The sequence below is a fragment of the Rhinoderma darwinii genome, chromosome 7, assembly GCF_050947455.1.
Source record: "Rhinoderma darwinii isolate aRhiDar2 chromosome 7, aRhiDar2.hap1, whole genome shotgun sequence".
Classification (NCBI taxonomy): domain Eukaryota; kingdom Metazoa; phylum Chordata; class Amphibia; order Anura; family Rhinodermatidae; genus Rhinoderma; species Rhinoderma darwinii.
In genome coordinates, this window is record NC_134693.1 from 9081673 (window position 1) to 9100188 (window position 18516).

An 18516-nucleotide genomic window follows, 5' to 3' on the forward strand; every position below is an offset into this window, starting at 1 on the left:
CACAGCCCAGGGCCGCCCCCGCTCGCACAGCCCAGGGCCGCCCCCGCTCGCACAGCCCAGGGCCGCCCCCGCTCGCACAGCCCAGGGCCGCCCCCGCTCGCACAGCCCAGGGCCGCCCGAGTCGGCGCTGCGCTCAGTTGCAGGTCTCGGACTGGCAAAAAAAAAAATCTATAACTTAGGGACAACTTTTTTTTTTTATTATTGGGGAGGCATTCAATGCATGTTTGCCCTGCAGTGACTGTTAGTGTCGGGGTCCTCCACAGCTCCGTGCAGCGGCTCCGATTACCGAAACCCTCTGTCTCTCTTACCGCACCCTAAGGGTATGTTGATGATTGGCGTATTTGGCCACAACAAGTTTCCGTTACAATGTTCATGTTATGGGGTTGACACCATTTACACGTAGCGAATTTTTCCACTGTAGATTTTCAAACCCGCAGCACGCAGACTATATCGCAGATTTTAGTTTCACATTTCAACCTTTGCCACAAACCGGGTGAGGTCCCTGGCCAATTCATGGTAAATCCGTGCAAAAATATCCGGCACATCTGAACAAAGGATTTGCGCTACAGTGAAAGTGATATAGACCGCTCGCGCTTCCCCGGCACCCGGCCGCCACTTTCTCTTTTTCCGCTCCCTTAATTTGCAGACTGTTAATGAATCCTAATTCCATTTGTGGGTTAATTATTTTTCCCGGTAACGCGTCGTCTTGTGAACATTGATGGCCGGACCGGGATCGATGTGGGAGCGGCGGCCTGTGATGGGATATCGGATTAGACGTCTCATCTCACTAGTTGTGAACGCTGATGGATTCCGTTCCCCGGTGGCTGCCGCGAGACGGATTTAACGCTTTTTTTTTTTTTTTCACGAGCAGCAGCGTTCCGATGACCAGACGCTTCCGACAAGACTGCGACCTGACCTGTTTACAAAAGGTGAGAGTCCCGCCCCCCCCCCTGAAATCAGGAATTCAGCCCAATAACAGAAGCCCCCCTCTTCTCTATTTCTATCTGATCCTGGGAAAGATGGGTGACATTAGGGGCATGGGGCCTTAGTGTTGTTTTAGATTATCCAGCGTCGTAAATGTTAAATACATTCCGGTTAATGCAGCAGTCACCGAAAGAGACGTCCGTCCCCCCCCCCCCCCCCCCCCCGAGTCTAAAATAAAATAAAGACTTTGTATTCTAAACATTGTTTCTATTTTTCACCATTCTCGGGATTCAGCCTGCAGTGTAAAGAATAGATCCAGGTCCTGTCTATTTGCAGAAACCTGTAGCATTTCCACAACAGATCGGGCGCGCCGTGGATTCGATATTCGCCGCATCCTCTGATTTCCTCGTGGATTTTTTTCCGCTACATTTATTGTACTGTAAATTGCTGCGGAAAATGCACAAAAAATCTGCTCCAATTCTGCCGCATCTGAATCCGATTTTTCTGAAAAATAATGCGGGTGGAGGATCCACAGATATCATTAGTTCTTCCTAGTCAGGACCTTTAGTCTTTACAGGAAAATTCCACTAATCCGTGTGACGCCTGAATCAGATTCGAAACTATTGGATGCCGGTGGTGTCCCTGCTGCTGTCAGGTGCCATAGGTCAGCGCGGGGGCGCGAGTGCCAGGACTGGGACGTACACAGGTGCCCACCTCGCCGCTCTGTGTCAGACTATCAGATCATTTCCCGCTATTCCGGACCAGGACTGTTTTTGTTTTGTGCCGGATTAGTGGATTTCCGGATCACTGGGTGCTGGATTATGGGAATGCCACTGAATACATAGAAAGTTACTGTGTCGGGATAGAACTCTGATCGAGCTGCAGCCGTCATGTGACCTTCCAGGCCTCCGCCATCAAACATTCACACTCGTCCTCCGCAGCAAAAGTGTTAAACACGTTCAGGGGGGGGTGAAATATCCCGAGACGCGAGATACTGGAACCGATGTGGACGGCGTCGCCTCCCCCGCTCCGGCATTCCTCTAGTATTATCTCTCACATATAAAAATATCTGTGACACTCAGAACCCCCATAATAACATCCAGATACAATCTACACCACAGGAGAACCATACTCCAGTCACAGCCAGAGCTGCAATCACACTTCCCAGGCTATTGGTGGTTTGTATATAGAGCATGCTCTGAGGCATCATACTGCAGTCCCAACCAGAGCTGCAATCACAATTCCGAGGCTATTGTTGGCCTGTATATAGAGCGTGCTCTGATTTCTCATACTCCAGTTCTATCCAGAGCTGCATTCACAATTCCCATCTACTACTGCCTTGTCCAGAGGATGTTTTGATTCTTCATACTCAAGCACATCCACAGCTGCATTTAATCGTGTTTGTTTTTCTTAGCGCACATGTAGCAGAGCTCTTCCGGTTCTGTACTGATGGAGGGACGTGAATTGTTTTCTAGGCCTAAAAGTACAAAATATTTTGTTTTCTTATGAACCAATTGTCCATTGCAGCAAACAAAGGTCTCCCAGAATGTGATACGACTTCTTTATTGCTGTTCGCTGTCCGGCAGTTTATTGATGGATTCCACACAGCTTTCCGAAGTGCAGCTTTGGATGTGACTAGAGTATAAGACTAAGTTTAGGATGACAGGGAAATTCTAATTTGGTTATTGTCATAGGTTTACAGGGACGTGTCCTAGACTCATGTTCTCATTTTAACCTTCTCTCCTTCATTCTTGCAGCTCCTGTCGTGTTTGAGGAGGACGCTGGTAAATTCGGTCTGCACAGCGTTTGCGGATGAATTCCTGAGCCGGATCGAAGATTATTTCCTCAACAGTTATACAAATCTAAAGAACGGGAACGAGCCGGGGGAGACTGAGGGACTGTGAAGATCTTTACATTAACCCTTTAAGAACAGTTCATCATTGACTGGGACCTGGGGTCGCTCCTTGTGGCAGGGATCCCGCGGGACCACCTTATGTAGGATCTGTCCTGATTGTATCCTCAGCAGCGACCTCCAGTACAAGAGCCGCTCCCCAGTCTGGCACATATGGGGGCTAATCAGGGGGCGCCCCTCAATATTACCTGAAAAAGGCGTTACACTGAAATAACGCACGGCCATACAGAAGTATTATATGAGCGATCAACAAATGCACTCAGGATCACAGGGGGGGGGGGATGTAAAAAAACAATGACTCGGGTTCTCAGAAAGACACCGTCCCTTTAAGCCCGTCCTCAGGCCGCTCCGTTTCCTATGACTTCTGGTCCGTGTCGCTCATGGTCCTCCAGATATTATCTGCGGTATCCACCACATTATGGGGGCCTCAGATGTGGCCCTGGAGGGCCGCACATCACATGGTCTCGCATGTGCCCGTCTTCATTATAGAACATAAAAGAAATGGAAACGGCCGAACACGCCGGCAGCACGTGCGTGGGGGGGGGAGGACGTCGTCAGCATCCTGCCTCATGAGGGTTTTCTGCTGCCCTAAATTTACTAAATAATGTTACAGCACATCCTGCACCCACAGACTGATCACCTCGTATACAGCACCCCCAGAAGTGATATTCTAACACTCCAAACCCCACAGTGTAAGTTATTGGGGTCCGCTGGGATCCATCATGTATAGGGCGGTCATACAGCGAGTGCGGGACACGAGGACGATGATGATATAACCCGGTGACTCAATGAAGTTGGATTTTATGGGGGGGTTGTATGAGATCAATACAAAGGTCTTCCAGCCCCCCGGGACCTGCGCTCCTCCCATTCATAGTATCAGACGCGGCCTACAGACAAGAATGGCGCGGATTCTAACCTCCTACGTTCCCACATCAATGTTTTCTAGGGCCGACAATAATGAGGCTGATTGTACCGGACGCGCTCCTGTGACCTGCCCGCCATATATATTGTATATCGCCCGTCCTCTGAATTATTATATATCGGTAAATAAAGGAAGTGGCGCTGTCATTTAGTAACGTCGCCCGCTGATTAAATCAAAATAGACATTTCCTATAGATTTATTCTGTAATCATCGTGGGCAGTTTGGCGGTCATATCCCTTTAAATCATAGGAAAGCGAAGCTATGCCGACCCTCTGACGTTTGGAGCGTTACATCGTACTGACTAAGTACAGAGAAGGGGTTAAACCGCGCAATTTACCTGCCTGCTGTAAAGCAGCCCCGAGGCCTAAACCAGCGCCATCGCAGGTAACACCGCGGGGTTGTACAGGAATAGAAAAACATGGCGGCTTCAAGAAACAGCGCCACGTGGGTGGTCTGGTATTACAGCTCAGTCAAGTGAATGGGGCTCAATTGCAATACCACACACAGCCTCTGGACAGGTGTGGCGCTGTTTTTGGAAGAAAGCCGCCATATATTTCTAATCCTGTACAACCCCTTTAGGCCGGCCGCTGGGCCCCCAGAAGAGAAGACGGGGGCCGCTTTCATCACTTCTATTTTCCCGTACGCAGCACTTATTGCCACTGTGTCTTTTGGTTCCAGGGGTCATGTGACTGATCACGTGATCGTCAGGCCACAGTGGCAGCAGCAATGGTCACTCAAACAGCAGAAAAAAAATTATGGAAAATAAAAATTCTTTTTTTTAACTTTTGGGAGACAATGTGAAAATAAAATGCAAACGAACACATCTCTGGTCCTATGTCCTCATGACAACACTTCCTGCCTCGTTCATTCTCATAAAGACATCAAGCGGATCCAAACCATCAACGTCCACAATCTTACCGGCTCGTATAATGGCAGCTGTGGGTATGGATGTTGATGTGAATGGTTATTTGGATCTACACGCTGTCCAATATGAAAACAAACTTCTGGCAGATAGAGCAGCTTTGTGTAGGATTTTTACAATTTAATTCGAGTGATTGCACTTTCAGCAAACTTGATATGTTAGAGACAGAAGTTTGGGTGGGGGTGGGGGAGGGTCCGGGTGCCAAGACCGCCGCTGCTGCTGAAACGAAGGTGCAGAAGCGCTCAGCTGGCACCTTCGGTTGTGATCGGTGCTCCCCCTTGATATAGGGGGCTCAGCGGAGCACTTTTGCACCTTCGTCTTGGCACCCGGACCCCCACCCGCCCAAACTGGTGATATGTCCCTATGACATCAAAAGTCTCCTGAAAGTGCAGCCGCTCCTTAACCTTTACCATTTCTGCTTTTTTATTTTCCTTCCTGCGGTTTTCAGTGGATCGGTCTCTGTCACATGATTGCGGTTTGTAAATTCTGGAACTTTGTTTCCCTATTAAAGTCCAGGAGAAAAGTCGCAGTAAATCCTCTGCATGGCGACTGTAAATCACAACCGCTGCCTGTGAACATTCCCTAAATGACAGGGTCCCGGGCCATGTGAACGTCAATCATCCTCCTCAGAAGACGAGTAACAGTCTAAGCCGGGGATCCCTTTGCTCCTCCTTCCAGCAGTTTGATCTTCAGTCCTGTCCACCATGCTTTTCCCTGCAGCACTGAGTCCCTCTTGCTCCGGATGGCTTGACAGGAGAATCTCTTTCAGTTTGTTGGTGGTGTCACTCCCGGTGTTATAAGACGACCTCAGCCAGACGTGTTTGGGCTGAGACCTCAAGTTACTGAACTCTAGAGGAGCATCTTGAACTTGAGGGTCGACACGGCCGAGGTCCAGCACCGCTGCAGCACGATCTCTGGTTCCGGAGCTCCTCTCATCTTCATCTTCTTCTTCCTCCTCCTCGGGGTCACTACACTCTTTATTGATGTCAGACAGGACGGGTGTGGGGAGCAGCGCGTCATTGGGGTGTCCACCTTAGAATGAAAACAAAGGTCATCTACAAGTTCAGGTCACCCCGGCTCTGAAGGGATCGTCCAGTCTTATGTATATAAAGCTACAACATCGTATAATGAAGTCTTCTGTCACTCTCTAATATACTTGGCGTATTAAGTCATCATTTTCAAGATCTCTGTTTCCTGTTAATGAACCTTAGCTGTTTATATCCAGAGGCTGAAAACGTAGTATTGCTGACAGCTGAGGGTTTGTTACAGATGTATCCAGTCAGGGTAATCCTCTATGAGCATAACACATCAGCAGCACAAATCTCTCCCCTGTCCTGATAGTTTGTTACAATGTATCAGTCTGGAGTCCAGGCTTTTTTTTTTTGCTGACAGAAGATTATCTTGGGTACAATTGTAACAAACCCTACAGCGGTTAGAAGTATTTGGTTTTCAGCCTCTAAATGTTAAAAGATTGTTCGCATTTACTGACAGCATGCAGAGATGTTGAAAATTGTGAGGAAGTGAAGTAAAGTCTACTAGAAAGTTGCAGAATGCTTCATTATACAATAATTATTTTATTAAGAAGACCACAAATCTCCAGTAAATAGAAGGACTTGGGATTCTTAGTCACGGCCCTTTCAGGGGAAGCTGGTGACAACCAATATGGCGGCCACTACAGGGGCATCACCCAGCTTTCCCGGAGTACAGATCTGTCTAGTTATACAGCCAGGGAAAGCTGGGCCACACCCCCTGTGAGAGCTGTAATGGTACAGACCTGTTTTCACCCACGATGGCGCCTTCCCGTCGGCCGTCCTCTTCCTCGTGTATCCCCGCGGTTTCCATGGGTGCTCCTTGCAGGACGGATCCAACCGGCGTAACTTCCACAGGTAACTCTGATATTCTTTCTTCAGGGCTTCTAGTTTCTCTTGGAATTCTTCAATTTTTCTGTCTGAATAGTGAATCAGCTGAGATTGCTGCAAGGAGAGCGAGCAGATCAGTCAGCGCACAGGGAGAAGATCAGTCAGCGGTCCACAGAATATGAGATGGGGGGGGGGCATATTAGCAGTCAGTAGTGGTCACTGGTCAGACCCCGAACTATTTAATAATTTCCACCTATGCAACGTTCCTTTAATCCGTGTATAATAGAGATCGCTGCAACTTTCTAATATACTTTGCTTCAATTCCTCATCATTTTTAACATCTCTGCTTGAAGTCAGTGAATAGGAGAATTCTTGTTTACATCTAACAGAACAGGGCAGAGGTTTGTGCTGCTGATGTATTTAGCTCACAGAGGATTGTCTAGACTGGATACAACTGCAACAAACCCTCAGCTGCGAAAAGTATTAGGTCTGTCAAGGTTTTCATATTCTGGATGTAAACAATAATGTTTCCATTCACGGATAGCAAGCAAAGCTCTTGAAAATTGTGAATTTTAAGGAAACGTCTATTATCTTTGCAATGTCTGGGGGCGCAAGGGTCACATGATTGGGGTGACTGACCTCCAGGTAATACTCCATCTCAGTCTTGATGCTGGGGATCCACCTCCTGACAGCAGCGGCGGTGTGTAGAGCGGCCTGCACAGAACAGGAGTGTCAGTATACGGAGCCGTGCCGCGACCCCCCGACTACACTCACCAGCCTGAACCCCCTTCCGATTATACTCACCAGGCGCGGCCGGGCACCCGAGATGTCTCTCACACGTCCCTCTGTGCAGGAAATAAACACAGAGATGAGGAGTCAGTGTGCGGCCGGGGGTAGGAAACGTACGGCGGCTCAGTCCGGGGCTAGGACATGGGTGGCGGCTCGGGCCGGGGGTAGGACATGGGTGGCGGCTCGGGCCGGGGGTAGGACATGGGTGGCGGCTCGGGCCGGGGGTAGGACATGGGTGGCGGCTCGGGCCGGGGCTAGGACATAGCTGGCGGGCCGGGCTGCGCTCCCCCCTCTCTCACCTTCCTTCTCCTTCTGCAGCCACAGTCGGTTCAGTCTCCCTAGCTGCTTCTCCTCGTTTCTCGCCATGTTTACTTTCCTTTCCGGCCACGTGACGGTCACATGAAATAAAATGGGCGGAGAGATCGTTGTCTTGACTACATATAGCGTTGGTGGCCTCTCCACCAATCAGCAGCGAAAAGGCGGAGCCAAGTGTTAATAAACATACGAAGAACGCATCTACCCGCGATCATGAGACGTATCACCTCATACTGATACAATATATCTACCCTCCAATCATCCAATCACATACCTCACCCTCCAATCATCCAATCACATACCTCACCCTCCAGTCATACAATATAACACCTCACCCTCCAATCATACGATATAATACCTCACCCTCCAGTCATACAATATAAGGGTATGTTCACACGGCCTATTTACGGACGTAATTCGGGCGTTTTTGCCCCGAATTACGTCTGAAAATAGCGCCTCAATAGCGCTGACAAACATCTGCCCATTGAAAGCAATGGGCAGACGTTTGTCTGTTCACACGAGGCGTATATTTACGCGCCGCTGTCAAATGACGGCGCGTAAATAGACGCCCGCGTCAAAGAAGTGACCTGTCACTTCTTTGGCCGTAATTGGAGCCGTTATTCATTGACTCCAATGAATAGCAGCGCTAATTACGGCCGTAATTGACGCGGCGTTCAAGCGCCTGCACATGCCGGTACGGCTGAAATTACGGGGATGTTTTCAGGCTGAAACATCCCCGTAATTTCAGCCGTTACGGACCCCCGCCGTGTGAACATACCCTTAATACCTCACCCTCCAATAATACAATATAATACCTCACCCCTCACCCTCCAGTCATACAATATAACACCTCATCCTCCAATAATAGGATATAATACCTCACCCTCCAATCATACGATATAATACCTCACCCTCCAATCATACGATATAACACCTCACCCTCCAATCACACAATATAATATCTCACCCTCCAATCATACGATATAACACCTCACCCTCCAATCATACGATATAATACCTCACACTCCAATCATGCAATATAATACCTCACCCACCAATCATACGATATAATACCTCACCCTCCAATCATACAATATAATACCTCACCCACCAATCATACGATATAATACCTCACCCTCCAATCATACAATATAATACCTCACCCACCAATCACATGATGTATTACCCCACACAGAAGCCCTCACTACATTGTATCCTACATGGAAATACCTGGGTGATGGAGAAAGAAAACAATGATATTATTCTATACTCAACCAAATGCCATTCCAGTGTGGGATGAGACTAGTAATATCACAGTGAAAATGACATCATGGCCCCCAGTACGGACAGTGACATCATGGCCCCCAGTATGATGACGTCATGGCCCCCTGTACGGTGATATCATGGCCCCCTGTACGGTGACATCATGGCCCCAAGTGCAGTGACATCATTGACCCAGTACAGTGACATCATGGCCCCCAGCACAGTAATATCATGGTCGCCCAGTACAGTAATATCATGGTCCCTAGTACAATGACATCATGGCCCCCAGTACAGTGACATCATGCTCCCCTGCACAGTGACATCATGCTCCCCTACACAGTGACATCATGCTTCCCTACACAGTGACATCATGCTCCCCTGCACAGTGACATCATGCTCCCCTGCACAGTGACATCATGCTTCCCTGCACAGTGACATCATGCTCCCCTGCACAGTGACATCATGCTTCCCCACACAGTGACATCATGCTTCCCTGCACAGTGACATCATGCTTCCCTACACAGTGACATCATGCTCCCCTGCACAGTGACATCATGCTCCCCTGCACAGTGACATCATGCTTCCCTACACAGTGACATCATGCTTCCCTACACAGTGACATCATGCTTCCCTGCACAGTGACATCATGCTCCCCTGCACAGTGACATCATGCTTCCCTACACAGTGACATCATGCTTCCCTGCACAGTGACATCATTCTCCCCTGCACAGTGACATCATGCTTCCCTACACAGTGACATCATGCTTCCCTGCACAGTGACATCATGCTCCCCTGCACAGTGACATCATGCTTCCCTACACAGTGACATCATGCTTCCCTACACAGTGACATCATGCTTCCCTGCACAGTGACATCATGGCCCTCAGCACAGTGACATCATGCTCCCCTACACAGTGACATCATGCTTCCCTACACAGTGACATCATGCTTCCCTGCACAGTGACATCATGCTTCCCTGCACAGTGACATCATGGCCCTCAGCACAGTGACATCATGCTCCCCTGCACAGTGACATCATGCTTCCCTGCACAGTGACATCATGCTCCCCTGCACAGTGACATCATGCTTTCCTGCACAGTGATATCATGCTTCCCCTCACAGTGACATCATGCTTCCCTGCACAGTGACATCATGCTTCCCTACACAGTGACATCATGCTTCCCTGCACAGTGACATCATGCTCCCCTGCACAGTGACATCATGCTTCCCTACACAGTGACATCATGCTTCCCTGCACAGTGACATCATGCTCCCCTGCACAGTGACATCATGCTTCCCCGCACAGTGACATCATGCTTCCCCGCACAGTGACATCATGCTTCCCTACACAGTGACATAATGCTTCCCTGCACAGTGACATCATGCTCCCCTGCACAGTGACATCATGCTCCCCTGCACAGTGACATCATGCTTCCCTACACAGTGACATCATGCTTCCCTGCACAGTGACATCATGCTCCCCTGCACAGTGACATCATGCTTCCCTACACAGTGACATCATGCTTCCCTACACAGTGACATCATGCTTCCCTGCACAGTGACATCATGGCCCTCAGCACAGTGACATCATGCTCCCCTACACAGTGACATCATGCTTCCCTGCACAGTGACATCATGGCCCTCAGCACAGTGACATCATGCTCCCCTGCACAGTGACATCAAGCTCCCCTGCACAGTGACATCATGCTTCCCTGCACAGTGACATCATGCTCCCCTGCACAGTGACATCATGCTTCCCTGCACAGTGACATCATGCTCCCCTGCACAGTGACATCATGCTTCCCTACACAGTGACATCATGCTTCCCTGCACAGTGACATCATGCTCCCCTGCACAGTGATATCATGCTTCCCTACACAGTGACATCATGCTTCCCTGCACAGTGACATCATGCTCCCCTGCACAGTGACATCATGCTTCCCTACACAGTGACATCATGCTTCCCTACACAGTGACATCATGCTTCCCTACACAGTGACATCATGCTTCCCTGCACAGTGACATCATGGCCCTCAGCACAGTGACATCATGCTCCCCTACACAGTGACATCATGCTTCCCTACACAGTGACATCATGCTTCCCTGCACAGTGACATAATGCTTCCCTGCACAGTGACATCATGGCCCTCAGCACAGTGACATCATGCTCCCCTGCACAGTGACATCATGCTTCCCTGCACAGTGACATCATGCTCCCCTGCACAGTGAAATCATGCTTCCCTGCACAGTGACATCATGCTTCCCCGCACAGTGACATCATGCTTCCCTGCACAGTGACATCATGCTTCCCTACACAGTGACATCATTCTTCCCTGCACAGTGACATCATGCTTCCCTACACAGTGACATCATGCTTCCCTCCACAGTGACATCATGCTCCCCTGCACAGTGACATCATGCTTCCCTGCACAGTGACATCATGGCCCTCAGCACAGTGACATCATACTCCCCTGCACAGTGACATCATGCTTCCCTGCACAGTGACATCATGCTCCCCTGCACAGTGACATCATGCTTCCCTACACAGTGACATCATGCTTCCCTACACAGTGACATCATGCTTCCCTGCACAGTGACATCATGGCCCTCAGCACAGTGACATCATGCTCCCCTACACAGTGACATCATGCTTCCCTCCACAGTGACATCATGCTTCCCTACACAGTGACATCATGCTTCCCTACACAGTGACATCATGCTTCCCTGCACAGTGACATCATGGCCCTCAGCACAGTGACATCATACTCCCCTGCACAGTGACATCATGCTTCCCTACACAGTGACATCATGCTTCCCTGCACAGTGACATCATGCTCCCCTGCACAGTGACATCATGCTTCCCTACACAGTGACATCATGCTCCCCTACACAGTGACATCATGCTTCCCTACACAGTGACATCATGCTTCCCTGCACAGTGACATCATGCTTCCCTGCACAGTGACATCATGGCCCTCAGCACAGTGACATCATACACCCCTGCACAGTGACATCATGCTCCCCTGCACAGTGACATCATGCTTCCCTGCACAGTGACATCATGCTCCCCTGCACAGTGACATCATGCTTCCCCACACAGTGACATCATGCTTCCCTGCACAGTGACATCATGCTCCCCTGCACAGTGACATCATGCTCCCCTGCACAGTGACATCATGCTTCCCTACACAGTGACATCATGCTTCCCTGCACAGTGACATCATGCTCCCCTGCACAGTGACATCATGCTTCCCTACACAGTGACATCATGCTTCCCTACACAGTGACATCATGCTTCCCTGCACAGTGACATCATGGCCCTCAGCACAGTGACATCATGCTCCCCTACACAGTGACATCATGCTTCCCTGCACAGTGACATCATGCTTCCCTGCACAGTGACATCATGGCCCTCAGCACAGTGACATCATGCTCCCCTGCACAGTGACATCATGCTCCCCTGCACAGTGACATCATGCTTCCCTGCACAGTGACATCATGCTCCCCTGCACAGTGACATCATGCTTCCCTGCACAGTGACATCATGCTTCCCCGCACAGTGACATCATGCTTCCCTGCACAGTGACATCATGCTTCCCTGCACAGTGACATCATGCTTCCCTGCACAGTGACATCATGCTCCCCTGCACAGTGACATCATGCTTCCCTACACAGTGACATCATGCTTCCCTGCACAGTGACATCATGCTCCCCTGCACAGTGACATCATGCTTCCCTACACAGTGACATCATGCTTCCCTGCACAGTGACATCATGCTCCCCTGCACAGTGACATCATGCTTCCCTACACAGTGACATCATGCTTCCCTGCACAGTGACATCATGCTTCCCTGCACAGTGACATCATGGCCCTCAGCACAGTGACATCATGCTCCCCTACACAGTGACATCATGCTTCCCTACACAGTGACATCATGCTTCCCTGCACAGTGACATCATGCTCCCCTGCACAGTGACATCATGCTCCCCTGCACAGTGACATCATGCTCCCCTGCACAATGACATCATGGCCCTCAGCACAGTGACATCACGGTCCCCAGTACAGTGATATTGTGACACCCTCCATCCATTGCAGTAAAATCACAGCTCTCTCGGTACAGTGACATCATCTTTCCCTGTACAATGTCATCATGGCCCCCAGTGAAGTGACATCATGGCCCCCAGTGAAGTGACAATGTGACCTTCTCCCACCCACTACAGTAAAATTACAGCTCATAGCCCCCAGTACGGTGCTGCCTAGCAACAGAAGATGTGAAGATCCAGAGTTGTCACCCATCACTTCTAGTCATGGTTGTCAGGGACTGAAATAAAGGGGCAATATGTATTTCCTAGGTGGATGGGGGTTCAAAATCTCAATAACCACACAGCCCTAATATTCCCCCAGCCTAAGCTGCTACACAACATGGTGGGACTCCTTCTGACTGTCTGAGGGTTTGTTACAATTGCATTCGTTCTTGACAATCCTCTGTGAGCTAAACAACAAGCACTACAGACAGAAACATTTTACCTTCACTGATACATTGTAACAAACTATCAGGACAGGATATAGATTTTTGCTGCTGATGTCTGTAGCATATAGAAGATTGTACAGACTGGCAAGTGTCCACCATGCTGCACCTTCCTACATCTCTCACTTTCATTTAAGTACCAATTCGTTCTATCAATTAATCCAATGATTAGAGAGTATTGGAAATTCCCTCTAATATTAGCAATGCATGTATCTGGCAGGTGAATGTTACAATAATAAATATTTATCAGTATATGTGGTGAATATGATAAAATTCACTTACAGGTTAATGAATAAATAATTGACACACAGTGTTTATATTAATATAACTTTATTATAAATGTATAATATATCAATAAAAATATAATAATCGCTGTAAACACTGTCTCTGATTTATATCAAAATGTTCTACCACATTGAGAATCAATCAGCTGATGTCATGTAATAACTTGGTGTGACCTGCAGGTGTCACTGTTGCCACTTTCATAAGAGAAATTGTTAGAAACATCAATAGCGACAGCGACCCCTGCTGGTCACAAATAGGCTCTGATGAACATATTAAATGCCAACCACTAAAAGGTTAATCGTGTCACAGAAAGTGATCAGTCTCTCAGACCCCCACCAATCAGTAAGTGACGGCATGTCCTAGTGATACCACGTAACTTTATGTGATGTAATAATCCTTTAAATGAAAGTATATTTTTGGTGAATGAAAAAAATTGCATAGTGACATAATGCTCAGTGCAAAAGATACTGGAAGCCGCTACTATATTAAATGACTGTGGCACAAGAGATAAAGAAGGAATTGCCATTCTGGAGCCTGGGAAAGCTGGGTGATAACCCCAGTGTAAGATGTTATGCCGGTCGTATTGGTTATTACCCAGCTTTTCCAGAAACAGATCTATCTAACGAATGGTTAAAAAATATTCGACGATTTGAACGAAGAACACAACTGAAGGGTTTATATTTATTGGGGATTTTCTCAATTAAAGGGGTTTTCTCTTAATCAATATTTATCGTCTATGCACAGGATAGGCGATAAATATCTGATCGGTGGGGGTCCGACCTCTGGGGCCTCCACCAATCCCGAGAACGGGCTAAAATACCCGTCCTTGTGGCCACGTATGAATGGAGCGGTACTGCGCATGCTCGGCCACGGCGTCATCCTCTAAGGGGCTGCCGGAGGCGGCTGAGTGGCAGCCTCATAGAGAGTGAACACGTTTTGATACTTTTTTTGTAACATTTTAGTTGTCAGAAAATGTTTATACGACGGCCTGTGAAGAATATTACTAACTCTGCTGCCTGTTGTACTTCGTATCAGTATTTTCTTTTAAAAAGTTTTCTGGTTTCAGGTTAATAATTGTATAATGAGAAATTCCGTAACTTTCTGATATACTTTGTGTTTCCATTTCTCACCATTTTAACAATTTCAGCTTGCTGTCAGTGAATGAGAACCTACTTGTTTACATCCAGAAGCAAAAAACCCTATAGACCTAATACTTCTCGCAGTTGAGAGTTTGTTACAATTGTTTCCAGTCTAAACACTTCAGCAGCACAAAACTCTGCGTTTTAAAGATCTCTGTTTCCTGTCAATGAACATAGACTGGATACCTAGTTTTGCTGACAGCTGAGGGTTTGTTAAAATGGTAGCTAGTCTAGACAATCCTCTGTGAGCTAAACACATCAGCAGCACACATTCCTCTCCTGTCCTGAGTTTGTTACAATGTATCAGTGCAGGTAAATTATCAGCCTGGAGTCCAGATATTTTAGCTCACAGAGGATGGTCTAGACTGGATACAATTGTAACAAAACCTTCAACTGTGATTAGTATTAGGACTGCACTGGTTTTCAAGTTCTGAATGTAAACCAGTATGTTACCATTCTCTGACAGGAAGCAGAGATTTTGAAAATGTTGAGAAATTATAACAAATTGCATTAGAAAGTTGCATCGTTTTTTATGACTAAGCTTTAGTTACATAAAATAATGAAGTCCCTTCAAGTGAAGCTCCAGAAATCCCTACTCATGTCCCTTAACATTGCAGTCAAAGCGTGAGATTTTTAGCGCGATTTTGCAGAAATCACAAGTTGACCGTGACGTGTGAACACCGTCTTATGCTCATTACATTTATTTCTATTTAATTATCAGCATTTTCTTTTTTAGCAATGTTGCGATGTGCTGGTGACTGTCAGTATTTCCGGCTTCTGCCACCTGTAGTGGGGTCTTCTTCAGACTATTGGTGGCCTGTAAATTGGCTTTTTGCCCCTGGGTCCAGCCCGCCAGTGTCTGAACAGAGCTCAGATGGCCGGATTTACAAGCGCAGTGCAGCGGGGTGTCACGGTTATTATCCAGGGGGTCTATGGCCGCGCCGCTGGTTAACAGCAGATGGATGACGTCACTATGTCCGTGCTCGGCGGCGAGGTGCAGCGGCGTTTTCCTCCAGACGTTTTTATCTTCCAGGTTTTTATTTTTTCCAGCTTTCAGCAAAGATTTGACAATGTCCGTGTTGCCAGAGACGGTGGCGTAATGGAGGGGGGAACAACCATCCATGTCCTTCACCCCATACCTGGCCTGGCCGCTCAGCAAAGTCGCCACCACCTCCGAGTTCCCTCCCGCGGCTGCAATGTGGAGCGGGGTCTTCTTATCTTTATCTGGGACATTGGGGTCTGCCTTATTATTGAGGAGTAACTGCACCAGAGCAAGACCCCCTCCTTCTGCTGCCAAATATAACGGCGTTCTCGACTGCTTGTCCTTGGCATTAACGTTGGCCTTGTTTTTTATGAGACTTTGGGCAACGTCAATATTGTTCCTCTGGCTGGCAAGATGCAGAGGTGTCACTGACTCCTTGGTGGCCGCGTTCACATTGGCACCTGCTGAAAGTAAAATATCGCTCAATTCCGGTTTGTTATGGTAGGCGGCGACGTGAAGCGGCGTTTGGTCTCCCGGACCTGTAATATTAACATTAATTCCTTTCCGGAGCAGAAGTTTTATGGTGGAAACATCTCCCCCTTGAACAGACAGATGCAAAACCGTGTTCAGGTTTGGCGTCCGATCCTCCACTCGCGCCCCTTTCTCGATAAGAGTTTGCGCCGCCTCTGACTTGCCCAGCTCCGCCGCCAGGAGAAGAGGCGTATACTGGATGTCATTCCTTGCATTCACGTCCGTGCCCTTGTCGATTAAAGCCTTGATTATTCCAAAAAGGTTCAGCTTGACGGCTTTAAACATGGCGGAAATCATGGTGTCGGGGGAGAGCCCCTTGGAATATTGTAGAAGGAGGCCAAAAATGTATTCGTTATTGGTATTGAACGCCACATCGATGATGCCGGAGTCAATACTTGCGCCAGCCTCCAGTAACACCTTGACCGTGGCTTCATGCCCACCTGACACCGCATGGTATAAGGCCGTTTGCTGCTTTTCATCTGTACTGTCCACATTGGCGCCATTCTTCACAAGAATCTCCACCAGACGGCTGTTGTCTTTGGAAGCCTCCAGGTGTAAAAAGTTGGACCTATTTTTGTAGCGTTTCCCTTCTTCTTGGAGGAAGAGTTTTACTACATGGTGGTGATTGTTCTCGGCTGCTAAGTGTAGAGGAGATTGAGAGTCATTGTCCAGGACGTACATGTTCGCTCCAGCTTGGAGTAAAACCCTTGCCGCCTCCGTATGCCCATTCTCAGCCGCCCGATGCAGCGCCGTCCTCCGTTTTTCATCCTTGGCGTCTACTTTGGCACCTTTTGAAAGCAAGAATGTGATGACTGGGACTTGTCCATTAGAAGCCGCTACATGTAACAGAGTTTCTCCAGAAGAATTTAAGGCATTGACATCAGAATCTTTAAGAATCGACTCCAACAAGGAGAGGTCGCCCTTCATGACGGCATCAAAGACCCCAACAGGTGACTGAACCGCCTTCTGCCTCGGAGTCTCTGGTCGAGGTCTCTTCTTCTCCTTGACCTGGACACTTGGCTTTTGAGTCTCCTTTTTAACTTTCTTGGGCAAATTCTCCTTACGTGAAATTTTTTCTGGTGGTTCATTGACAGGAACTTGAGTGACCTCCTTATCCCTTTCCGATAAATATCCCACCAGTTGCCTTCTCCCATCTCCAACTGTGTCATTGACATGGTTGACGTAACTTCTGATGCTGTTGTATAACCTGGGCTCTATCTGCTTCAGACAAGGGTAGAAGAAGAGGCGACAAGCTCTCTCACCTTTAGATAACAAGATGTCCACCAGCCGGGAATTCTTCTCCGTCCTCGTCTTGTAGTAGGACATCACCATTTTCTTATTCGTTGAGAAGATTCCGTGGTCAATGAGGCGCTTGACGAGCTCTTCTGGGTTCTTGATGCCTTCGATGAGTTCATCTTTCTTGGTCTTCAGAACGTCGACAGCATAAGGGTTTATAAAGTGTCCTTGGGTGGTTATCGGTGGGAACAGAACGGAACTTGCAGCATTCATGGTCCTCAGGTTCTAGATTCCACAGGTCTTGTTTATAGAACGTGGAGAAGCTTCACACCATGAGAGAGTCCGAGACGCCATTGTAGCAAAAAGCAGCAGAGCCTCAGCAATCATATCAGACACATTGCTCCGGAGTCCTTTGTTGGACTAGTTGCCTTTTGTTTGTGCTTGGGAGGAAGTAAAGCAGTTTGTCCGGATTAACAAACAAGTCAATAAGAGCTTAGCGACTGTTGCTGCGAGCGCAACAACGAACCGGTGGAGGTAATATGTGTACATAAGTGACGGAGATTAGGCTGGTGCTGAAATATACGGGAGACAGAGGGAGAGTCCGGTGACAGAGCAAAGATCTGTGTAATGGAACCCGCCACAAAAATGCCAACCGGGATATGACAAAAATCAACAGCAAAAACTATCCAAAAAGTTTTTGCACAGTTTTTGTATGGAAATATTGTAACTATTATGTGATTGTTGACAAGTGAGTGCAGACACCTCCACGGCTGGACCAGGGTGTAGACCAGAATATCCACTTATATACACAATGCAACTTCAACATTTATAGCCACCTTCAAGTTTCTAAAGTCCATTTGAACCTTTTTACTGCCGGGACAATTTTGAGACTTTTGAATTAAGCAAAT

General features: G+C 48.1%; 3 protein-coding genes across 4 annotated transcripts in view; 1 reads left to right on the forward strand and 2 right to left on the reverse strand.

Annotated features, from left to right (window-relative positions):
* MYSM1 (Myb like, SWIRM and MPN domains 1) overlaps window positions 1–3936 on the forward strand; it is a 31528-nt gene extending 27592 nt beyond the window's left edge. For both annotated transcript variants that reach the window (XM_075832696.1, XM_075832697.1), the window contains 2 exons: window positions 872–929; window positions 2682–3936. In XM_075832696.1, the coding sequence (XP_075688811.1) occupies window positions 872–929; window positions 2682–2828 (205 nt within the window). In that variant the 3' untranslated portion in view covers window positions 2829–3936. The remainder of the gene's footprint in view (window positions 1–871; window positions 930–2681) is intronic.
* A 1308-nt stretch (window positions 3937–5244) lies between these two features.
* LOC142657028 (uncharacterized) lies at window positions 5245–7843 on the reverse strand. The gene is made up of 5 exons (XM_075832078.1): window positions 7628–7843; window positions 7344–7384; window positions 7179–7253; window positions 6455–6653; window positions 5245–5712 (listed from the first exon to the last, which is right to left on the reverse strand). The coding sequence occupies exons 1-5, from the start codon at window positions 7692–7694 to the stop codon at window positions 5294–5296; spliced, it is 801 nt and encodes a 266-aa protein (XP_075688193.1). The 5' UTR covers window positions 7695–7843; the 3' UTR covers window positions 5245–5293.
* Window positions 7844–15565: 7722 nt separating this feature from the next.
* On the reverse strand, window positions 15566–17881 carry LOC142657029 (CARD- and ANK-domain containing inflammasome adapter protein-like). Its single transcript, XM_075832079.1, has one exon. The coding sequence runs from the start codon at window positions 17879–17881 to the stop codon at window positions 15566–15568; it is 2316 nt and encodes a 771-aa protein (XP_075688194.1).
* Window positions 17882–18516: the final 635 nt, after the last annotated feature.